Source organism: Vanrija albida (assembly GCF_041260175.1).
Source record: "Vanrija albida strain AlHP1 chromosome Unknown contig_1, whole genome shotgun sequence".
Classification (NCBI taxonomy): domain Eukaryota; kingdom Fungi; phylum Basidiomycota; class Tremellomycetes; order Trichosporonales; family Trichosporonaceae; genus Vanrija; species Vanrija albida.
The window spans coordinates 2,487,862-2,510,076 of record NW_027191420.1 but is presented as its reverse complement, the minus strand read 5'-3'; the positions used below and the strand labels follow the sequence as shown (position 1 = coordinate 2,510,076).

General features: G+C 59.2%; 9 protein-coding genes across 9 annotated transcripts; 5 read left to right on the top strand and 4 right to left on the bottom strand.

The window, feature by feature from the left end:
* Positions 1-659: 659 nt before the first annotated feature.
* MTR3 (3'-5'-exoribonuclease) lies at positions 660-1,657 on the top strand (the record flags this gene model as incomplete). The annotated part of the gene is made up of 6 exons (XM_069349672.1): positions 660-771; positions 816-894; positions 947-1,052; positions 1,107-1,322; positions 1,377-1,526; positions 1,577-1,657. 6 exons carry the CDS (start codon positions 660-662, stop codon positions 1,655-1,657), a joined length of 744 nt encoding a protein of 247 aa, XP_069213216.1.
* A 2,234-nt stretch (positions 1,658-3,891) lies between these two features.
* Positions 3,892-5,667, top strand: Q8F55_001026 (uncharacterized protein; the record flags this gene model as incomplete). Its single annotated transcript, XM_069349671.1, has 5 exons — positions 3,892-3,923; positions 3,983-4,681; positions 4,744-4,981; positions 5,029-5,120; positions 5,169-5,667. The coding sequence occupies 5 exons, from the start codon at positions 3,892-3,894 to the stop codon at positions 5,665-5,667; spliced, it is 1,560 nt and encodes a 519-aa protein (XP_069213215.1).
* A 199-nt stretch (positions 5,668-5,866) lies between these two features.
* Positions 5,867-7,977, bottom strand: ECM3 (Protein M3; the record flags this gene model as incomplete). Its single annotated transcript, XM_069349670.1, has 12 exons — positions 5,867-5,906; positions 5,959-5,983; positions 6,036-6,158; positions 6,211-6,266; positions 6,319-6,343; positions 6,382-7,207; positions 7,242-7,293; positions 7,337-7,427; positions 7,474-7,495; positions 7,544-7,726; positions 7,772-7,881; positions 7,938-7,977. The coding sequence occupies 12 exons, from the start codon at positions 7,975-7,977 to the stop codon at positions 5,867-5,869; spliced, it is 1,593 nt and encodes a 530-aa protein (XP_069213214.1).
* Positions 7,978-8,318: 341 nt separating this feature from the next.
* Q8F55_001024 (uncharacterized protein) lies at positions 8,319-10,200 on the bottom strand (the record flags this gene model as incomplete). The annotated part of the gene is made up of 6 exons (XM_069349669.1): positions 8,319-9,011; positions 9,058-9,140; positions 9,192-9,241; positions 9,289-9,335; positions 9,765-9,816; positions 9,860-10,200. 6 exons carry the CDS (start codon positions 10,198-10,200, stop codon positions 8,319-8,321), a joined length of 1,266 nt encoding a protein of 421 aa, XP_069213213.1.
* A 566-nt stretch (positions 10,201-10,766) lies between these two features.
* CDC48 (AAA ATPase cdc48) lies at positions 10,767-14,186 on the top strand (the record flags this gene model as incomplete). The annotated part of the gene is made up of 17 exons (XM_069349668.1): positions 10,767-10,784; positions 10,971-11,020; positions 11,076-11,168; positions 11,241-11,257; positions 11,306-11,389; positions 11,442-11,520; positions 11,567-11,673; positions 11,724-11,821; positions 11,919-12,023; positions 12,078-13,021; positions 13,060-13,285; positions 13,333-13,387; positions 13,439-13,491; positions 13,538-13,836; positions 13,884-14,007; positions 14,057-14,121; positions 14,174-14,186. 17 exons carry the CDS (start codon positions 10,767-10,769, stop codon positions 14,184-14,186), a joined length of 2,430 nt encoding a protein of 809 aa, XP_069213212.1.
* A 15-nt stretch (positions 14,187-14,201) lies between these two features.
* On the bottom strand, positions 14,202-15,157 carry Q8F55_001022 (uncharacterized protein; the record flags this gene model as incomplete). Its single annotated transcript, XM_069349667.1, has 6 exons — positions 14,202-14,207; positions 14,486-14,543; positions 14,591-14,739; positions 14,790-14,859; positions 14,914-14,954; positions 14,999-15,157. 6 exons carry the CDS (start codon positions 15,155-15,157, stop codon positions 14,202-14,204), a joined length of 483 nt encoding a protein of 160 aa, XP_069213211.1.
* Positions 15,158-15,368: 211 nt separating this feature from the next.
* Q8F55_001021 (uncharacterized protein) lies at positions 15,369-16,454 on the top strand (the record flags this gene model as incomplete). The annotated part of the gene is made up of 8 exons (XM_069349666.1): positions 15,369-15,442; positions 15,490-15,523; positions 15,573-15,611; positions 15,660-15,769; positions 15,807-15,864; positions 15,901-16,033; positions 16,080-16,173; positions 16,220-16,454. The coding sequence occupies 8 exons, from the start codon at positions 15,369-15,371 to the stop codon at positions 16,452-16,454; spliced, it is 777 nt and encodes a 258-aa protein (XP_069213210.1).
* An 85-nt stretch (positions 16,455-16,539) lies between these two features.
* Positions 16,540-20,609, bottom strand: Q8F55_001020 (uncharacterized protein; the record flags this gene model as incomplete). Its single annotated transcript, XM_069349665.1, has 8 exons — positions 16,540-16,638; positions 16,689-16,824; positions 16,874-19,013; positions 19,065-19,426; positions 19,462-19,667; positions 19,890-19,986; positions 20,040-20,488; positions 20,541-20,609. The coding sequence occupies 8 exons, from the start codon at positions 20,607-20,609 to the stop codon at positions 16,540-16,542; spliced, it is 3,558 nt and encodes a 1,185-aa protein (XP_069213209.1).
* Positions 20,610-21,157: 548 nt separating this feature from the next.
* Q8F55_001019 (uncharacterized protein) lies at positions 21,158-22,154 on the top strand (the record flags this gene model as incomplete). The annotated part of the gene is made up of 4 exons (XM_069349664.1): positions 21,158-21,289; positions 21,346-21,599; positions 21,647-21,940; positions 21,995-22,154. The coding sequence occupies 4 exons, from the start codon at positions 21,158-21,160 to the stop codon at positions 22,152-22,154; spliced, it is 840 nt and encodes a 279-aa protein (XP_069213208.1).
* Between the last annotated feature and the right edge of the window lie 61 nt (positions 22,155-22,215).

Genomic DNA, 22,215 nt, shown 5'->3' with positions numbered 1-22,215 from the left:
CCAGGTCGTCAGACTCGGGGGTGACACGGAGTGTGGTCAAATGTCCGTAGAAAACAATGAGTCATGATTAGAGTGGAGTGTGATACTGCGTCCCTCCCCCCACCTCGCACCCACCCACCCGCCCGTCCGCCTTAAAAAGTCGCTGCACCCTCACCGTGTCGTTTTCCACTCATCAATCAATCTCTGGTCTGTTTATTGTAGCTACGGCAGGCTCAACTCTCTCCTGTCATAGCCCTACCTTATGACCTAGACAAACCTCTGTCAGGATTATTTGCCAGCTCACTGTCACGCGCGCATTGTCAGTGCCGCATTGGCGTGGTGCATCTGGCCTGGGTCTTGCCAACATTTTGTACTCTTTGAATGCCATTTCGTCTTGAACAAATGAATCTGCATGATGGCTTTCTCGATCTCATGTCTGCCATGTCACGCTTCGCTGCCATTGAGCAGATGCACGCGTCGCGTCCTTGGCCGTTGAGCGTCTGTGTGGGATGAAGCTGAGGGCCAACATCTTGCCGGAGCATTGAGCCATCCACCAAGCCACCACTGCTGTCTCATCGACCTCCACCTGTCACCGAAATTTCGTCCACCCTCCAACACTCAACTCGGTCCTGTTGTTGATCTTCCTCTACCACTCGTAACATTGCCCCACCTTCACCACAATGGCTACTACCTTCGACCGCCGTCGTATCCCAGCGCCCGAGGACTCGCACCCTCCCATCTACGAGAACGTCGCGTCGTCCAGCTCAAAGCAAGCGGATGCCGGTTCAGTCTGTGAGCATCTACCCTTCCCTGCTGCCAGTCCTTACACACCGTAGACCTCAAGACTGGGCTGGTGACCCAGGCCAACGGAAGCGCATACATCGAGGCCAATGGCGTTAAGATTGCATGCTCTGCGTGAGTTGGAACGAGCTGGAGCTGCGCCGACCTCGAGCTGACGCCTGCCTAGCTTTGGACCGCGTCCCAAGCCTCCACCCTACTCGCCCCAGGGCTCGCTGAACGTCGAGGTCAAGTTTGCGCCTTTCGCAAGTCGCTCGCGACGAGCTCCTCTCCGGGTGAGTAGCTTGGCCTGCTTGAGAGGCTCTTCGCTGGCTGACACGCTGCTCAAGGATACGGAACCTGTCAACCACTCGGTCCTCCTGACCCAGCTGCTGTTGCCGTCGCTCCGCCTGCATCTCCTCCCCAAGCTGTCGATTGACGTGCACCTTCTCGTTCTGGAGGGTGATTCTGACGCGGCTGTTCTTTCGGCTGGCCTGACGGCGTGCTCTGCCGCCATTGCGGATGCTGGAATCCCCATGTCGGGTCTCACCGTGGGCAGCTCTGTGGTAAGCCTCCTCATGCCCACGGTGCACCGATGGAAAGCTGACATTGCACTCCAGGCGTCTCTGGAAGACACGTTGCTTCTGAACCCAACGGCAGGCGATCTGTCTTCGGCCCAGGCGACGGTGACCGTTGGAGCGATGCCAGCACTCGGCAGAATCACCAGCTTCCACCTTGTGGGCGAGACGGACCTCGACGAGGCCTGCAAGGTATGTCTGGATGTCGTCAAGCTCCTTGTGGATGACGGCTGACCCAACAGATGGTGGAGCTTGGAGTGACTGGTGCAAAGACGACGCACACCATCCTGGCACAAGCTCTGGTCGAGGGTTCCTCCGCCTGAAACCAGTTCGCTTGGTATGTAGAGGCAGCCGACCTGGGCAAAGCGCGTATCGGAATGCGCGTATTGTAGTCTTACTAGCATAGGTGGCATTGTGAAGCCATCAGACGAGGAGTGGCACTGACGACGATGAAATGTACACATTGCAGCCACGCGAGCGCGAGATTCCATGAGGCATTACGTATGGAGACAATGTCACTGGAACCTGGCGGCAAGTATATCGCGCTCAGCCGATCTGTGTGTGCAACGATCACCTCGGCGGAGCCGAGTGCAGGTTGTGCGGGCGCCAGTGGTGTGAAATGCTAAGCGCTCTTGTTGCCGACTCGGCATCGAATAGTGCCAGAAGAATACGAAAAGTGGAGGAGCCAATTTATTGGCGATTCCAAGATACAGAGGCTCAAGAGCCGTGAAAAAGGATGGTCGGGCAAGAGAGCGAGGGGAGGGAGAGGGAGGCGAAGAGCGACGAGGAAAGGAGGGCCTTGCGTCGTCGTCGTCGTCGTCGCCGCTGTCGTTGTTGCCGCAACTCTCTTTTAGTTGGTTTTGAACCGGGCCTGACGAGTCTCAAAATTGCCCGTTTGGGAGAAAGCGCTTGGGTGAGACGGACCTAGCCGCGGCGAGCGGGGGCATTCTTTGCGACGAGTTGCACACGGCAACACGGTGCCCCAGAGTCTCAACATAAAGGCCGCAGCCGTCTGCCCTGCGCCAGTGACAAACTTTTCCACTACGGAGAGTAGAAGACGACGACGACGACGGGCAGACGACGGCAGACGACGAGCATTGGACGCGCAGACGGCCCAAAGTGGAAATAAATACGAGTTTGATTTGATTGCTTTCCCTGAGTGGCGATGAGGGGGTCCGTGGGGAACAAGCTGGGGGAGCTGGCAAAACTGCGGGGGAATAGAGTACGACGCCCGTAGTAGCTCAGGGAAATTGGGCGCCACCGACGCGGGGGGCCAAAGGAAGGAGGGCTGAGCGAGCCGGGCGACGACTCCAAGCCCGCCCACCCACAACTCCCACCCACCCACTTTGAACCGCCGCCTCTGGCCTCGAGCCTCTCCCTCTGGCGCGGGCGGAACTCTACCCCGCACCCCTCTTCCCACAGACACGAGCACGCGCAGCAGCGGCGCAAAGCCTCGAGGTCGAGGGCCTTGCCACCCACCCTCCGGCCACCGCCTCCTCAGCCTCCTACCTCTGGCTCTCCTTGCCTTCCTCGCCTCCCTTACTCCGGCCGCCTTACGCGGCTAGCAGGCTTGCTCACTCGCTCAACCGACCTGCGCGCGCACGCCTGGACCGTACCTGCCCAGTTGATATGCACTTGTTGGAGCCATAACGAACGATCTGTTGTAAACGCCCAAGGGACGGAAAGGTACCGGTAGAGTAGCAGAGAGGTGACTGGGGATTTCAAACTGTGCTATCGGAGGTGTCAAGGGAAACAGGGACGATTGTGGTGGGCGAGCGCGCGGGGGAGGGCAAGGAGAGGGAGCAGAGAGCAAGGGTAGGCAGACCGAGTTAGATGTTGGTGATGAGAGGCGGGCGGGTCTGAGGCGGATGAGGCGGCGGCGGCGGCGGCGGCGGAGGCGGCGGCTGCAGAGGCGGGTTTAACCAGGTTGTGTCTTTCCAGGGGCTCGAGGTGACACGAACACGAACAGTGAGCGACCCGAATAGAGAGACGTAGAGTCGAGACCGCGCGACGAGAAGAGGGAGGATGGGGAGAGGGAGTGCAAGCAGACCGAGCGAGACGAGCGAGCGACTGGACAGGACCGGACAGGACCGAGTTTGACTTTTGGCCCCTCATTCTCTCTACTCGCCTTGGGCCTTTGGTTGCTAGCCCGCGTCGGTTTTCCCTGGACCGTACTCTTGCGTCGTTGCGCCTCACAGCCGCCGCCGCCGCCGCCGCCCGTTCGTCTTCCTTCCTTCCCTCCACCCACCCACCCAGGCAGCTAACATTGCCATCCACCTCATTGCCCCCCGGGTCCCCCGCTTTCCCCCAACCTGCACCCAACTGCCCACTGCACCCCCTCCCCCCCGCGCCGCCCTCTCCTCCTTTACAACCTTCACACCCACACCCATCCCTCACACTCTCCATCACACACTGTCTCGTTGAACACTCTTATCCATACGAGCTCGCAAACAAGTCCGCTCCAGTGCACAGGCCTTGACCCCAAAGTGCACAGACTCGCATAATCGTGCTCCCAACACACCAACAACCCCCCGACACCCCCCAGTCACCATCAACCATGTCTGGGGCAATCAAGATGGAGGGCTTCACGTATGTTTTCCACCCACCCCTGGCTTAGCCCCCTCATACTGACACGTCGTCTTGTTCAGGCCTTCGGCCAGACTCCCGTCGCCCCCTCGACCAGTCCTCAACCGCCCATTCTCCGACGGCTCAATGACGGTCGAGTCATCCATCCTCAGCTCGCTCATGGACCCCGGCAGCTCTTTCCCCTCCATTAGTCATGGCCTCCCAAACCCATTCGACTACAGCAACATGGTATCCCCTCACTCGTCAGGCATCCCCCTCCCGTCCAGCGCGTCCCCGCATAGCTTCCAGCCGCATTCAATGTTCAGCCACTTCAACATGGGCACCGAGAACCGCGAGCCACCCGTAGTTGCCTCGTCGCTCGACAACAGCGCGTCTCGAGACGACCGTTCCCGCTCCCAGTCCTCCAGTCGCTCATCCCACGTAGGCAAGGCGCCTCCTGCTCGTTCACGTTCTGGGCGCAAGCTGTCCATGAATGACATCCGTCCCAACATGCAGCAGGGCCGTGGCCGCGCCATCCAGCCACCGCGCTCTATGTCTTTCCAAACCGACACACGACCTTCTGCCTCCGTCCTCCTCGGCTCTCAGCGAGACAACTCCATTTCTGGTGCCGACTACCCATTCGACCAGTCATTCGGCATCCCCATCCCACGTAACGACTTTGGAAGACCGATGTGGGGACCAAGTGCTGGTAGCGCCCCCAGTGTCCTGCCCGACAGCATGGCTAGTTACGGAGGCAGTATCGACGGGGCCGGCTTGGACAGGTGAGTTGCGGGCTGAGCGGGTCACCATGCGTGCACAGCGTAGTTACTGACAGCTTCGGCAGCCCTGTGACCCCTGCGCAGAACATTCAGACTCTGATTGGCGACGAGACCAGGAAGCAGCGTCGTCGCGAGTGCCACAACCAAGTGGAAAAGCGTAGACGCGAGCACATCAACGCCATGATCGAGGAGCTCAACAAGCTGCTTCCCCTCAAGTTCAAAATGCCACTCGAGGCTGAGGTCGCTATCGAGGATGAAGACGAGGAGGAGGGTGCCACCGCCGAGTCGCCCATCAAGAAGAAGGTACGTTAACCTACTAGCTTTGCGGCCAGTCGCTCACACTTCGGTAGAAGACCAAGCGCGCTGCATCCACCTCCAAGCAGCAGAAGGACTCGGCCCAATGCAAGGGCAGGATCCTTAGTGACAGTGTCAACTACATCCGGTGAGCACAGGCCCCCGGTGACTCACCAGCCCCCCTAACACCTCGTAGTGACCTTCAAGTGGTGAATGAGCAGCAATCATCCCGCATTCGTTATCTGGAGAGCCTCCTCATGGCCAACGGTGGCCAGCCCGGTGGTTCGTCCTGGTCGTCGCAGAACCTCGAAGACCAGCCTCGTCGAGACTCGCTCTCGTACGCCCCCGACAACCTTGAGGCTATGCGCGCCAGCCCCGAGCCTGAGCACCTTGTCGCTGTCAACCAGTCAACATGGAGCGGGTTCAACTCTGCCCTTGTCTTTGAGCCTTCGCCGACCGAGGCTTCCTCCGGCGGCGACATGCAGCGCTCGACTCCGCTGTCATCTGGCTCGCCCGAAACCGACAGCAAGGACGCCGTCGTGTGGGGCCTGATGGACTTTGCCGAGGAGCAGCGCTCCGCCGACACGACCATCACCCACGTGCGGAAAGACTCGCAGCACGAACTGCAAAACTCTCTCAGCAACATGGAGCTCGATGTTCCCCTTGACAACAGACGTTCTTGGCCCGGCTTTTGAGTTGTATAGCTTCGTATGATGTTTGACAGTTGTCATCGTTATCTGGAGAACATGCTGTTGTAGTGAGCGTGATAGCTCTTTCGGTTATAATGTCTTGTCAAATGTGTGTCGTTGTGTCGAAAGATGTAATGTCTCCAAGTTTGCCTGTCTTGGCGCTGCTGCACTGCCTGGTCGACACTGATGCATGGGAATGATAAGTCTATGATGCTACGATGTATAGGGCAATGGCTGCGAGGGCACTGCAGTGTGGTCAGCTTGCGTTCTGCCACAAGGAATCGCCACGATACTCACGTTGAGAAGATGAACATGAGCGAGTCTGATCGTTTGGTCAGCATGGGCCAGGCCACAGTACCAGGGATTAAACTCACACTGCAGGAGAAGGAAGCTCGCTAATGTATGGGCCGTCCCTGCGGGGTTGTAGATCTGCGTGATGACGAGCTGGTTGGCTGCGGCCGGTGTCCCCGAGAGCAGGATCGCCACAAATGTCCGGACTGGGGGTGGCCGTCAGCCGGGTATGCGACTACAGTGCCACTTGTTACCCACTTTTGTCCTCTGGCGGGAACAGGCCCGTGTTCTTCTGCATGGCCTGGACGACGAATCTGACGGGTCAGGGGGGCACGGCAGAACACGCGCGAACAAGCCGGAACGTACACGCTGAACACGGGAATGAGCACCACTGTGGCGTCGTCAGCGCTGCCGCACACGCGCACGTACTCTTTGCCAGCGTCATGAGCGTGATGGCCGTCAGGGGGAGGTCGCGCCAGCGAGAGGGGACCGTCAGGCGGGCAAAGCTGACGCCGAGGAGCACGAGCGCCATGGGGACCGCAATCGCGCCGAGGAAGATGGCCGTCTCGAGGATAAAGTGCAGCGGCGGGTTTCCGTCCGGCGCGTTGGGCATCCGCGAGCCCGTCCAGCCCGGCACGTCGGTGAGCAACGCCTTGAGCGGCGAGACGAGCGAGCACGGAAGGCCGACGGCAACGGCCCAGGTCGGCGGCGGCGTGTTCTTGATCTCCTTGAGCAGCGCGGCCGCCCACTTGCGCGCGCGCCTCGGCGCGCCCGCCGCCGTCGCCGCCACCGGCTCGGCACCGTACCCCCGCGTGTAGACCGACCCCGAGGTGTACCCCTTGTCCGAGGTGAGCTGGACCGACTCGGCGGCCGTTGTCGCCTGGCTGTCGAGCGGCGCGGTGGCGAGGATGCGCGGCGTCGCCTCCATCCGCGACGTGAAGGAGCGCTTGCGCGGCTTTGTGCGCTTCGACTCGGCGTCGCCGCGCTGCGTGCCCACCCGCGTCACGCTCGTCGCGATGCTCTCAGCCGCCGGGCGGTAGTCGACTCTTTCGAGCGGCACTTCCAGCGTCGCCGACACATGGTCGGCCGCCTCGTCGGCCGCCTCGTCAGCGATCGCAATCTCGGCGTCCGCGGTTCGAGGCTGCTTCCTCCTCCCCAGCAGCCGCTGCAGCCTCTCAAACCGCGCCCTCCAGCGCTGCTTGAACGGCAGCATGTCCTCGGCGGCGTGGTCGTCGGTAAAGTCCCAGGCGCAGAGCTGGGCGTCAGCCAAGGCGAACATCTCCGCCTACCTTGTGGAAACCGAGCCCGAAGAACGTCGTGTTCATTACCAGGACGAAGATGCTGCGTCGTCAGACTGGCCCAAGACCAAAGCTGGTACACCCACGCAATGTACGCGACTCCTAGATCAACGTCGACGGCGGGGTCGAACGGCGCCTCCTTCGCCATGGTCTGCACCACGGCCGTGGGGAGGTTTCCTAGCCACGTCAGCGGCGGCTCTGCCACTCCCTCGACCCGACCCACCCCAGTTGGAAACCACGCCCATCTGGCACACATCAGCATGATGGCTCGACCTAGGCGCGCCGCCACTCACCACGAGAATACCCCAGCGAAAGTCCTTGGGCACCCACGCAATCTCCCTGACGACCCACGCGCACAGCAGCCCGAGGATCTCGTACATGACGGCCACGAGCACGAGCGGGCCAAAGGCCGCAATGTTCTGGGGCGTGAACGCCGACACCATCGAGCCGAAGATGAGACACGGGAGGCAGAGGTTCTGTTCGTGGTCAACTACCTGCCGCTGACTGGCGAGCTCGCTCACCATCGTGATGAGGCTGATGCCCTTGGTGGCCGAGGGCGAAAGCATCCCCGCCTTGGTCGTCACAAAGCCCGAGAGGATGCACAGCGCCATCTTCAAGGTCGGCGTAAACGCTGCGAGCGTCAGTCAGTCTCGGCCACTAACTGCCTGGCCCGAGCGCTGCGCTCACCCTTGTAGATGATCTGTCCCGCATTTCCAGCAGACGACATGGCGGCATGGAAGATGAGGTGAGGGAAATCCGGCGTTGATGTCGCTGTTCAGTTGAAGAATCAACGCACAGCGACCTCCAAAGTCCCGTCTATAGCCTGCAGCACTGCGATGCGTGAGATTGAGCCTATACAGCGGTCCCATGCTGGTCAGTCGTGCAGTTCTGCCATGTCGGTGAAGACCGATCCTGACGGGCGGGTTTCAGCCGCCAATCCGACCCGCGACTCGGACCGATGTCCGTCCGTCTTTAGGGGACCCACAGTCCTCGACCCAATGCTATGGATGATGGAAATGTTGGCATGCAATCAAACTCTCGACCTATTACAAACAGCCTACCGCCCGTCTACAGCTCTACAGGCCACTCCTCCTCGTCGTCTTCCTCGTCTAAGAATTCTAAGCATCCGGGCGAGCATCCGAGCCAGCGGATAGGGAGGTTGGACACGTTGGCGACAACACGCCACTGAAACCGCTCTTCAGCGGCATGCAAAAAGATGCGGCGTGATTGAGTGCTGTCGACAAGGTCGTTCTCAGTCCAATGACGCGTAGATGGGCAGGGCGAATAGTAGGGGTTCTCGGCAGCGTCGTCCGGAGGGGGAACTCTGTACGAGTGGGGAAACGGATCGGACAAGCGGCCAGTCTGCGCCCGACTGGAGCAAGCGCTCTTCACACTCTGCAGAATTCGCCCAAGCTCGTCCACACTGAAGCTCGGAGGCATGCTGTGACTCAAGATGTGCGGGTCAAGGAGCGGATGCTGGCCGCGCACTCGGCAATCGTCCCAGTTGTAGCAGTCGATCAGTGGGGGCAGGTTGGACGGTGGCCGAGGCGACAGGAGAACTGTGAGGCAGAGGGAGGCCAAGCTTGGGACAGGGCCACTCTGGGTAAGAGATCGTGTTGGCGCAGTGATGGGCAAGCTGTTGCGGCGAGTGACTGGAGATTTGGCAATCTCCCCAGAATCGTGCGAGGGCTCGATCCAGCGATTGGGGTGAGCAGAAAACTGCTCGAGTGACAGGTCCAAGATGGTTGACGGTAGATAACGCTGCGAGGAGTTAGACGAATGCTGAGAGGGCACAGTTTCTACGAACGATGAGATTGTTGCTGATGTTCAACTCCTTGAGATTCCGTAGTTCACCGATTGCGGCAGGAAGCGACTCGAGCCTATTGCTGCCTGATCTGGTCAGTGCTCCAGTCCTGTGTCGCTGCGGAGGACATCACTTACGCAGACTTAAGACGGTGAGATTTCGGATGTCGAACAGGGCACTGGGAAGGCTGGGACGGTTAGCGGCCTGTGGCGGACAGACGAGCGGGCTACGCACCTGACAAGAAGGTTCTGGCTGGCGTACACACCGATATCCGGTGCTGACTTTCGGTGATCAGGTCGCATTTGATTTCGGAGCACTCCTCCCGTCTTGCTTCGACTAAACTGCCTTCGCTGTAATGATAGGGTAGAGACGTCGACAGCGTTTGGAGCAGCAGTCGTCGAATCGGCCGGGGGCTGGATAGCCACCGCAGGAAGAAGAGCGTTTCCAGGCCTTGGACGCGCTGACGAGTCATCGAGTCGCAATGTGGTGAAGAATGCTGCTGATGCGGGCGCGGACTGCGTTCGTGAGAATCCTCGGTCGCTAGGCGCCAAATGATGCAGTGCGGGGGATCGTAGATCCCTCAGGTAGGGGGAGGCAGGTCCCAAGGATGGAGACAAGGGAGATGAGGGTCGAGCAAACGAGGGTGACGCCAACGAGGGTGACTCCAACGACGGTGAGGCTGTGGGCGAGCGAATGTGAGACAGAGTCACCAGGTCTCGCAAGTCGGATATCTTGGTCGACAGCGTCTGGAGGCCAAAGTTACTGTGGAAGATTGTCAGCGGGGAAGCGACTTTAGGACACGCACTGTATGATGAGGTCACCCTTGGCATTGTCGACACACTGAGCCACCTTCTCCTCCATCCATTCGTCACTTCCGACTCCGGCATGGTGAGATGTGGTTGAAGCCGCCCAGCTGTGCGTCTTTGAGTGTTTTGAGGTGGACCCAGACGAGGACGCAAAGGTGTCATTCGGCCGCCGAGGTCGAGGTAGCTTCTGAGATGAAGAGACGGAAGATGGTGTTGGGCGATGCGTGTTGACGTCAAGGGGCTGCAAGAAGCTGGCCGCAAAGACGAGCGGGTCCTTGGGGATCGACTCCCAGTCTGGCATTGGCTTTGAGGCCGCCGCGTAGGGGTCTAAGACGACCATTGGAGTGAATTGTCGTGAAGGCGAGCTGAGAAGGGGTAGAGGTGTTGGTACAGTGTGCGATGAGGAGAATGCTCGTGCTGAGAAGAGTGGTGGGACTGCAAGGTCGTTGCTAGGCCCAGTTGGCGGTGGGTGCGCGCGTCATTGCACAGACTTGGTCGATGGGTCGTTGTTTTGACGAGCGGGTGCGAACGACCAAGCCCCAGCCGCGAGCCGCCAACCGGCGCGCGCGCGCTCGCCCGCCTGCCCGGCCGAGCACCAGCCAAAGTCATCAGATCACGGATCCGAAGTGATTTACGTAAATGCTGAACAATAAGGCTTGGATGTAACACTATTTAAATATTACACTCATTTTAGCACGTGGTGTCGACGGGCCTGCCTGGACGCACCCGAGAGCGTTGACTGGGACGCGCGCATCGTCATCGCGTCGTTGGCTGACCGTCCACCACCCAGCGACCACCCCCGCCGTCTCTCTCGGCTTCCATTTACTTCCTCTCATCATTCCTTTCTCTCTTTCTCTCAACTCTCTTTCTCTTCAACCCTTTCAAACATCGTAAACATCATTCAACATGGCCGACCCATCTCAGGTGAGTGTCATTGCCACCCCAGCGCTCTCGGTGCCCTTGCGCGCCGACAGCGAGTGGCCAGAGTGGAGCTAGAACGACCAATCGGTTGTCCATTATCAGCAGCAGTGTCTTGCTTACAGAGCCTCTCACTGGCAATGCTACCTCTCACACCCTTCCTCTCCTCTGCCATTCACTAACACAATGCAGCCGGTAGCCGATGACTCGACCGCCACCGCTATTCTTCGTCAGAAGAAGTCGTGAGTGACGACGTCGAGGGCAAGGTCGTCGACCATTGCTGATAAACCACCTCAGTCCCAACCGTCTTCTGGTTGACGAGAGCCCTTCCGACGACAACAGCGTGGCTGTCCTCCACCCCAACACCATGGAGGCCCTTGGCCTGTTCCGGTATGTACAGCTTTCGTGACCTCTGGGCGGTCACTTGTGTGTGTGTTGGCGGCAAGGCTGACGCGACTGCAGTGGCGACACCATCATCGGTAAGCAGAGCATTCGGTGACGCTACGTCCATGTTACTAATCCCCTAGTCCGTGGCAAGCGCAGGAAGGACACCGTCCTTATCTGCCTGAGCCAGGATGACATTGAGCAGGGCAAGATCTGCATGAACAAGGGTAAGCCACCCGATTGCGACGTCCATGGAACATTTCTGACCGATACACCCAGTTGCTCGTGGAAACTGTGCCATCAAGCTTGGCGACTTTGTTCACGTGTCTGCCGCCAACGACATCAAGTACGGCAAGCGGTAAGTCACTCACCAGGCACTATGACTGGTGACTAATCTTGCTCAGCATCCACATCCTGCCCTTTGCCGACTCGATCGAGGGCCTCTCTGGCAACCTGTTTGACGTTTACCTCAAGCCCTACTTCCTTGAGGCCTACCGCCCCGTCCGCAAGGGTGAGTGACGAGGCGTGTTGATGGCTGGACCACTCGGCTGACATGGGCAGGCGATGTCTTCCAGGTTCGCGGTGGTATGAGGACTGTCGACTTCAAGGTCATCGAGGTTGACCCCTCTCCCTACTGTGTACGTCTTAACACTGGAACTGTGAACGACTGCTGACGGGGCTTTAGATTGTGGCTTCCGACACTGTGCGTATGCCACCGTTACCGGCGCCATAGTACGCGAAACTGATTATCCACAGGTCATTCACACTGAGGGCGACCCTCTTGACCGCGAGGCCGAGGAGGCTGACCTGAATGCTGTCGGTTATGACGACCTTGGTGGCTGCCGCAAGCAGCTGGCGCAGGTCAGTTTATCGTCTGCTTGATTCGTTTAGGGGCGCTTTGCTAACTCTGTGCAGATTCGTGAGCTCGTCGAGCTTCCCCTCCGCCACCCGCAGCTCTTCAAGGCCATCGGTATCAAGCCTCCTCGCGGTATCCTCATGTTCGGTCCCCCCGGTACCGGCAAGACCTTGATGGCGCGCGCTGTCGCCAACGAGACCGGCGCCTTCTTCTTCCTCATCAACGGTCCTGAGATCATGTCTAAGATGGCCGGCGAGTCTGAGTCCAACCTGCGCAAGGCGTTCGAGGAGGCCGAGAAGAACAGCCCTGCCATCATCTTCATTGACGAGATCGACTCGATCGCGCCCAAGCGTGACAAGACTAACGGAGAGGTCGAGCGTCGTGTCGTCTCTCAGCTCCTTACGCTCATGGACGGCCTCAAGTCCCGCTCGAACGTCGTTGTCATGGCCGCGACCAACCGCCCTAACTCGATCGACCCTGCTCTTCGCCGCTTCGGCCGCTTTGACCGTGAGGTCGACATCGGTATCCCCGACCCCACCGGCCGTCTTGAGATCCTCCGCATTCACACCAAGAACATGAAGCTCTCGGACGACGTCGACCTCGAGCAGATTGCCGCCGACACCCACGGTTACGTTGGTGCCGACATGGCGTCGCTTTGCTCGGAGGCTGCCATGCAGCAGATTCGCGAGAAGATGGACCTCATCGACCTCGACGAGGAGACGATCGACGCCGAGGTTCTTGACTCTCTTGGTGTCACCATGGAGAACTTCCGCTACGCCCTCGGTGTCAACAACCCCTCGGCTCTCCGCGAGACTGTTGTGGAGATCCCCACCACCACCTGGAACGACATTGGTGGTCTCGACAAGGTCAAGCGCGAGCTTCAGGAGACCGTCCAGTACCCTGTCGAGCACCCGGAGAAGTTCCTCAAGTATGGTCTCTCGCCTTCCAAGGGTGTGCTCTTCTACGGCCCCCCTGGTACTGGTAAGACCATGCTCGCCAAGGCGTAAGTCCCACCTGCCCTGACCAAGTACTGACATGCAGTATCGCCAACGAGTGCCAGGCCAACTTCATCTCCATCAAGGGCCCTGAGCTTCTTACCATGTGGTTCGGCGAGTCTGAGGCCAACGTCCGCGACGTCTTCGACAAGGCTCGTGCCGCTGCTCCTTGTGTCATGTTCTTCGACGAGCTTGACTCGATCGCCAAGTCGCGTGGTGGTGCCGGCGGCGACGCTGGAGGCGCCAGCGACCGTGTCCTTAACCAGATCCTTGTGAGTATCTGCAACCCATCTGACGCCGATTACTAACAAATGCGCAGACCGAGATGGACGGTATGAACGCCAAGAAGAACGTCTTCATCATTGGTGCTACCAGTGAGTTTCGCTACGGATGGCTAGCTACGTGCAATAGCTAATGTTTCCCAGACCGCCCCGACCAGATTGACCCCGCCCTTCTTCGTCCCGGTCGTCTTGACCAGGTGGGTTCCTTGCTTCGACGATGAGACGGCAACTAACACGTCCCAGCTCATTTACATCCCTCTCCCCGACGAGGCCTCGCGTCTTTCCATCCTGCAGGCCACTCTTCGCAAGTCTCCTCTTGCCCCTGGTGTCGACCTCAACTTCCTCGCCAAGAACACTGCCGGATTCTCTGGTGCTGATCTCACCGAGATCTGCCAGCGTGCTGCCAAGCTCGCTATCCGTGCCAGCATTGAGTCCGACATCCGCAAGGAGAACGAGCGCAAGGAGAAGGCTGAGCAGGCCGGTGGTGATGTCGACCTCATGGACGAGGAGAACGATGAGGACGAGGTCCCTGCCATCTCTGTGTAAGTTGTCCGCCACTTTACGATGGCATTGTGCTTACTCCCTTCAGCGAGCACTTCGAGGAGGCCATGAAGTTCGCCCGTCGCTCAGTGTCTGACGCCGACATCCGCCGCTACGAGATGTTCAGCTCGCAGCTTCAGCAGTCTAGGGGACTCGGCGGTTCAAACTTCAAGGTGAGTTGCAATTGAATCTCTCTTGCAGTCATGTGCTAACACTGGCTAGTTCCCAGAGAGCGGCGACGCTCAGCAGGGCGGTGCGTCCTTCCAGAACGAGGCCGACGACGACGAGTAAGTTGGCTGCCGCCTACGGATGCGACCCTAGATAACTAACCACGCTCAGTCTCTACGCCTAAGCGCATGCGCAAACTTCAAGCCTTTGCGATGGGACGAAGATGATCCGAGTAAAGCAGTAGAGATACAAAGTGTTAGCGTTTGAGAAGTAAATGCATCCTCATGTGATCGCGTCAAGTGTCTTTGATGACCAGCCTAGCCACAACCCCGCAATGGTCATTGGAGCCGAGTAGTCGACTCGCCCATACAGCAAATGACTGGATAGTGGAGGGCCCAGGTGGTCTTCACTCAACAAAGCTGGCACATATATGCTTGCTTCTGGCCACTGATGGGTCAGCCTGCGAAGTATCGCGTCGCTTACCATTTCATCGTACGGCATGCCCTCAATGTTGAACCACGCAGGTGTCATTTCTTCAGTCCTGTACGCTTCAGCTTCTGCAGCTGGGGCGAGGGAGGGCATGCTCACTCGACTGGTGCACCCTGCCACTGCCGTGCCGTGAACAGGTGTATGTTCGCGACGATTGTGGCGCCTGATTCCTCTGCGGCCGGCCGAACGATGGTGAGCGTGCCCCTCGGTTGCATGTGCTCTCTGGCGACACGCAGGCCGCATTCCTCCTGTGCGAAGTATCAACACCTGCTTCAACGCTTAAGCCACGCCTCCATACCTGTAGCTCGCGAATGGCGCACTCCTGCATCGTCTCTCCAGGCTCGCGCTTGCCCCCGAAGCCGTTGAACCTGGCGCGTCAGGTCGGCCCGCTCTGTCTCTTGCTCGAACAATGTGCCACTGACATGCCCTTGCCTAGCCCCCGCTTCTTCTTCCCCAGCAGTACCTGGCGCTAGGGTAAGTGCGAGCAGAGCGCGTGGCTGCACCCACCGTGCGCTCAGTCTCGTCTCTGATGACAAACACGAGTGAGAAGTCGCGGCACGGCGGGCGCGCGGACGGCTCGTGCTGCTCGTCCTCCTCCTGCACTGGCAGCCAGCCGTCTGCCGGCTCGCGACGCACGAACAAGTCGACATCCCTAATCGAGAGCATGTCAAAGGTCATTAGTAATTGTCGAGTTTGCGAGAACTCGGTCGAGCACAGCCTCGACCGCGCGTCCGCCTCCACGTTGTTTCCGTCAGTTTCAGGATGACGTTAGTCGCGAGGCAGAACAACCTCCACCTCGCCAAGTCAGCACACTCAGTTGTCGTCTGTCTACCTTTCATCTACATATCTCTCTTACGACCATTCCTACCACTTCGCCATGGCTGACATCGCGTCCTTCGAGTTTCCGCCGGTGACAGCGGCGCTGGTCGGAGCGACAGTTGCCGTCACATCGTCAGTCCTGTCAACTCGCAACGCGCTGTCGCTGACGTGGCTTGTAGAGGTGTCCTAACCAAAGTGGTTCCCTTCGGATCTGTAGGTGCCAGTGTCTAGACTGCAGTGACCTTGCTCTGATTCATATCAGATTACTCTAATCTGGCCAAGAGTCTACGGCAACTACCAGGTGCGTCCCACTTTGCACAGTCGGTGTCGCGGCTAAGCAATGTTGCAGATATGGCGGCCCGTTACTGCCTTCTTCTTTGGCTACGGGAAATCGGGCATGGACTTCTTGTTCAACCTCATGAACCTATACCAGACCTCTCTTGCACTGGAGAAGAAGAGGTAGCCATAGGGTGCAGACCAGCAGCTGACTCCCCAGCATGTTCGATCGCCCCGCCTACATCTGGATGCTGCTCATGCTCTGGATATCCATCCTCGTGAGCATTCACAATGGCATTCTGCTCACCCCCCAGGTCCTCAACGCGGCTACATTAAACTCGTCCATTCTCTTCCACTCACTCCGGAGTGCCCTGGTCTACATTTGGTGCAGGGAGTTTCCGGTAACGAGGATGAGTATCTTCGGCCTTGTGTCTGTTCCAACTCGCTGTATGTGCCTTATTCCCGGTTGTCTAGACTGCTGACTCTTTGCGAGTGTATCCATTGGTCATGCTTGGGCTCGACTTTATCCTAGTCGGCACGAACATCTTCCTCGCTGGCCTACTGGGCGTCATTGTCGGTCACTTTTGGTATGTTGACTGGCTTCCCCAGCAGCCCCCACTGATTGATTGTCAGGTGGTTCATCTCAACCTATCTCCCTCTGCATGCCCCTGCTCGTCTGCGCCGCCCGAACGCGCTGGCTGCCCCTCGTTGGTTCCGACGTCTCTTTGTCGCCAGGAGCGGCCCTACCACCCGCTTCTCGTCAGGCATCACGGCTACCGACTACAGGGCCAACAGCACCAGCAACAGCTCAGCCGCAGAGGCAGTCCGCCACCGATGGGGCTCTGGGCAAAGGCTCGGCGAAGAATGAGCTCGTCTTTGCATACGCTTCCAACACAAAAGAGATGCATCCAGTTCCAAACGTCTTGCTGGCAACCAGCACTCTTGTATTCCGTCTACTTAACAAGAAGCACATTGAGGGCCTTCTGGAAGTCGTATCCGTTGGCATCCAAGGCCTCGACGACCAGGGAACGAGGGAAGCCCATAGCGCAAAGCTGCACAGTTAGCCTCTCTCCTCGCTCGTCAAACTCCAAAGCCCACTCACTCGCTTGACATCCTCGAGATCATCAGACTGGGGGAGGTCGCTGACCCCAGTGCCCAGAGATGGCCTCTTGGGCAAGTTGGGTGCCGAACCCACTGGCGCGCTTGCCGGGGGCGGAGGCTCACTCGGGGCATTGAAGCTGGAGATGTCAGTCATGGCGGTTGTCGGAAGAGAGTGATCAGGCGTACCTTGATGAGAAATCTCCTCCAAACGCGTCATCGAAGGACAAGGCAGGCGGTCCGCCAGCGGATGCGGCAGCGGATGCGGCGGAAGGGCTGACACCCCACTCATCCAAGCCACCGTCCGCATCATGCTGGCCGGCCTTCGGCGAGACAACCTCGTAGGTCTGAAGAAGCGAGTTTGAGTTGTCCGAGCCAGTGTTCACCTGAGAAGCGGCGCTAGTAAAGTCGTCAAAGCTGGCGAATTCGTCGTCAAAGGCAGACACGGCACTGCCCTGTTGACCCTCGGCGTGAGACGGAGGAAGGTCCGTGAAGTCGAAGTCATCCTCGTCGTCGAATTGGGCACTCTTCGTCACCGGTGCCTGGTATGCAGCACTCTGGTCCACAGGTGCGCCGAATGGATCGAAAATGGCTGCACCGGCAGGAACGTGCGAACCCGAAGCCGACGTGCGGCTGGCCGGGGGAGGCGGCGCGCTTCGGCGGGTTTTGGCGTGGACCTCTTCAGAGTGGCCTTCGGCCTCCGCCTTGGGTGAGGTTGGCGACGTCGAAGAGCTCGCTCCCGGTGGAGGAGACGTGTAGTTGCGACGGGGAGCGTCGATGTCTTCGGGGCCCTCGTCCTCGTCGGATGACTCGCCGCCGTCGAGGTCGCGGGTTGGCACATTCTTCTGCTCCGCTGATAGCTGAGGCGGCAGAGTGGGAGAAACAGCTCCCAACACATTCACAGCTGGGGCATGCGAGCTGATCGGAGGATGTGTGGGGACAACCTCAGCCTTGTCCTCAGAGATTCCAGAGACTGGCAGAGTATCGGTCTGGGCGGAACGCTGGGTTTCCGCATGAGTGTCAACGGGCGAGGTGTTGTCAAGAGCTCCAAGAGATCCAGTGTGAGGAGCCTCTGCTGACAGACCCTCGGCAGCGTCGGCAGAAGTATCGAAGTCGGCAAACGCAGAGTCAAAGTCGGTTGGTGCGGCTTGGTGGTCCGGTGCACTCGGTTGCTCTTGAATGGTCTGCTCGACAGGGGCTCCGAACGTGTCCGCGAAACCGTGATGCGTCGTCGCATCTTGGGACGCCTCATGCTCGTTGGAGGTTGACCTAGTGACCGGGGCCGCACCAAACGGATCGCTCTCGGCGACATGCTTCTCGAATGACTGGCCGGTCGGGTCCGACGGCGCATTGAAAGGGTCCACACTGCCTTCGGCCTCAGACGGGCCGTCGATAGGGGCCGAGGACTCGGCTTGAGCGGAGTCAAGGGCAGGGGCCCCATCCGAAGTCGTAGAGCCGGAGAGGGCGGCAGCGGCGATAGCTGTGCCACCAACGATTCCGGCACCCACGCCCACGAAAGCTGCCGTGGTCGACGGGCCGATCTCCGGACTCTGGGCGGATCGGGACAATGATGAGCGGCTGAAGCGATCGAATGGATTGTTGGACCGCTGTGAGACACCGGTTGGCTCGGGGCTAAGCGTCTGAGGTGTGTGCGGGAGAGGAACTGCAGCAGCGTTCGATGCAGAGCTCGGTGACGCGACACGCTCAGCGCTTGCAGCAGCCGTAGCCTCCTCCAATTCTTGCTCGGCAAGTCGTACGTCCTGCTGAACCGAGTCTCGCGAAGCCTCTGCAGTCGAAAGCTGCTTTTTCGCGATCGTAACCATGCCCTTCTGTTGACGAGCATCCTTCTTGGTCTTGTCGAGAAGAAGTTTGAGGCCCGACTTCTCGTCCTCGACCTCCTTCATGCGCTTCTGCAGGCTTCGGACTTCCTCCTTGTCTCGCAGGAGACTCTGTTCAAGCTCATCCTTCTCCAGGCGCATGGCGGTGAGGTCGCTTTCCGCCGAAATGACATCGCCTTGCAGCTGCTTCAACTTGGCCGCCTGCTCTCCAACACGGATGCGAAGATCAGACACGGCCTTGGTCTCCACTTCATGCTTGCCACGCGCAGCAGTGAGGTCGCTCTCCAGTTTCTCCAGCGCCTGGGCACTGGACGATACCTGGCTCTCCAGCTCCGCGTGATCCTTCTCGAGTGCGGCGACGGATCGCGCCGTATTGTCAAGTTGATTCTTCTTGTTGCCCAGTTCGGCAGATTTGTCAAGTGCGGATGCTGCAGAAGTGTCGGCGCCATCGTCGCCAAGCAGATCGCTGCCTGGCTGCGACTGCGGAAGAGCTGGAAACGGGAAGTTAGCCACAACCCTCACAAGCTGTCTTTATCACCTACCAAAGGCTGGACGGGCGGAGAGGTTCGACGGGCTGACCGCTGCTCGCGAAGTCTGTCGCGACGGCTCTTGCGTAGCCCTCCGCGAAGGAGGAAGGGGGAGGAATGCCGGTTGAGGGGCAGGCGAATCCGCGGTCGCCGGTGCGTCGTCGAAGAGGTCAAACAGGTCCTTGGTGTTGCTGTTGTCGGCCGGCGGCGGCTGTGTGGCTGTGGCACCATGTGACGCCCGCAAGGATGGTGGCACAAGGCTGAGAGGAAGAGCTGTCGGCAACTCATTGCCAGCCAGCTTGGAGTTGATGAGATGCATCGCAACGGCGAACTCGTCGCGATCCAGCTTGCCCTCCTCACGAATGTCCGACAGGTCCCTGTTGATCAGCAATTGCCACAACAGACCACGTACCAGATACTGGCAAGAACGCCTTCATCCAGCTGACTCTGGAGCATGAAGGGAACCGCCACATCTCCCTCGATAACCCCCCTGTTCTGGCTGTCAAGTTGGGTGAAGAAGCGATCGGAAGCGGCCTTGGTCTCCGCAGTGACATCCCAAGGAAGGGTTGAGGCGGAGCTGGAGGTAGGCGCAGACACGAACGCAGGTGTCCCGGTTGACTGGCGGGAAGGTGTTACAGTGTTCGCACGTGGGGGGGTACCCAGAGGCGCGGCAAAGTTCTGGCCAGTGATTTGAGGTTGAAGGGTGCCAGTGAGCTGTCTTTGGATGGGGCTGGTGGCACCGCCAGTGTGCTGTTGAGAGAGAGGGCTGGTGGGCCGAGGAGGGGCCCGACCTCCAGAGGCCACCTCATACGCCCCAGGTGGGAGAGTTTGAGGAAGTACGGTGGAGGAGTTCGCCATTGAGCTGCGGATGAGCCACATGCCGATAACGAAGTCGGTTAAATCCAGAGCACCTCGCTGTTGCGTGTCTGCGAGGTTCCTTGAGGGACGTCAGGCTTACTCCATCGCGACGTGATGGCACTTCGAACTCACCAGATGAGGCCCAACTTGTCGTAGCTGAGCTGACTCTTCAGGAAGACATCTCGAGCCTTGTCACCAGCCACAAGACCATTAACGGGTCCGCAACCGGCAAAGATACGCGTAAACTGGGCTCGGTCCGAGGGGGTGAGGGGCGGAAGGCCGTGCGAAGCGGCCGGCGAGCCAGTCGACGAAGTTCCGGTCAACTGCGGGGCCACGGGAGGAGGAGGGTAACCAGAGAACTTGGGGAACGGCCCAGGTTTGCTGATCAGGGCGGGGTCCACCTGTGTTTGCTTGCCGGACTGCATCCAGCCAACCAGTCGGGCAACCTTGTACAGTCCATCCTTGGTGAGGAAGCCGTTGTTGTCGGGGTCCGCGATGGCCCAGATTTCACCGAGCGTCTGTTGGGGGAGGCCTGACGCGGTCAAGAATGGGAACGCTTCAGATCCAGGGAGAATACCGCTCTGCAAGGCAAGTCAGACCGAAGGCGAGGGGGTAGATGGGCGCGGTACTTACGCCATCTTTGTCGACAATGTCGAAGAGCTGGTCATAGTAGTGCTGCTCTTGGGCGGTTGGGACTGTCATTGTGACAGGCCGCAGTGAGGGAGAAGCGTATGGGTGAGATTGATACTAGATAGAGGAAGGAGTTGAGGAGAAGGGTGGATGGAGATGGATGTGGAAGGAGAAGAAGGATGGATTGGGGGGGAAGGTGGTTGTGGGTTGGAGGCGGTGTGTGGTGGTGTGGTGTGGTGTGGGTGCTTAGGGACCAGGGGGTCGGCGGCGGTTGACGACATCGTCATCGTCGGATGCATGGTCCCACCCACTCACTGTACTACACTGCACCCACCCACTCTGCCTTCCTCCCACACGCGTATGCCGGCCCGCAAGCCCGGCCGCCCGGCCGACGAGTGCCCCACCGGCGGCGACGTTGGCTCAAGGCAACAGTAATACAGGGGGGGTCAAATAATGGATTCAGTGCGGGCCCCCACAGTCTTGACAGGTCCACCTACAATGTCCGGGTCATTGACAAACTTGGCCGTTTCAGCACAGTAAAGCCTCTTTGTCGTCTTCAACTTCGCCCAAGCACACTCCCGCGCCCAGTTTTGCGCTTGCATACGGAAAAGCCCTCCGCCATGGCATCAACTTCAGTGTTCAAGGCTCCCCAGTGGGTCAACAGCCTGTACGCAAAGTATCCGCTCGTTGTCCTCAACCAGGAAGACACCCTTGACTGGAAGAGCTCTGCCACTTCCCCATACACGTTATGGGTATGCCGCCCCTCTTCAGACCCTTGATGAATGCTGACAGCTTCATTTCCCCGCAGATTCATCCCCCGGCCGAGTTCAGCAGCCCCCACTACCGATCATGGGCCTCGGTCGCCCCGGCATCCCTTCGCGCGCAACTGCTGTTCCTCCTCCGCCCAGTCTCCGTTCGCTTTCAGCCCTGGGGCAATGAAGATGCTGCCCCGGGGGCAAAGCTCCCGACTCTCCACTTGATCGAGGAGAACAAGCTCGTGGCAGCTGACGAGATTCGTCAGTGGCTGGATAGCACACATCCCTTGCAAGGAAAGTCAGCAAAGTGCGTACTGTGGCCTTCTTGAAAGCGCTGGGTTCTAACTCATTCAGACTCCATGGCATGCCCGACCAAGGCGCATATGATGAGGCACTTGCAGTTGCCCAACTGGTTCTTGTGCGGCTGCTACCCGCGCTGTTGGCCTCCACGAACCAGTCCTCCGCCACCGTCGCTCCCCTGCTTCCTCAGCCACCAGCGCTCGTGGCAGGCCTCACAACTCCACTTCCTGTGTCCTTTACAGGAGACGACCGATCGATCGACCACTTGACCTTGATCGAGTCTGGCATCCAGGCGCTGGAGACACTGCAAGAATTGGTTGGCCGTGGCCAGTGGGCACAGAACGCCAAGTGAGACTACCGGGCGACTCGTCGTGTTTAGGGTACGTGCTGACTACGGATTAGAACGCCGACACCCCTGGATGCCCTCATCGCATCTCACCTCTACTGCATTTATGCCCTGTCCTCCGGTTCTCCGCTGCGAGAGAAGCTCGAGGGCACTCCAGAACTGGGGTCATATGTTGATCGGGTACTGGACTTGGCTGCCAATTCCCTTCAGCAGTAGACGGACGTGCAGGGCGCCGTGTCATAGTATAGACAATGAATGTGCATGGCAGACCTATGGG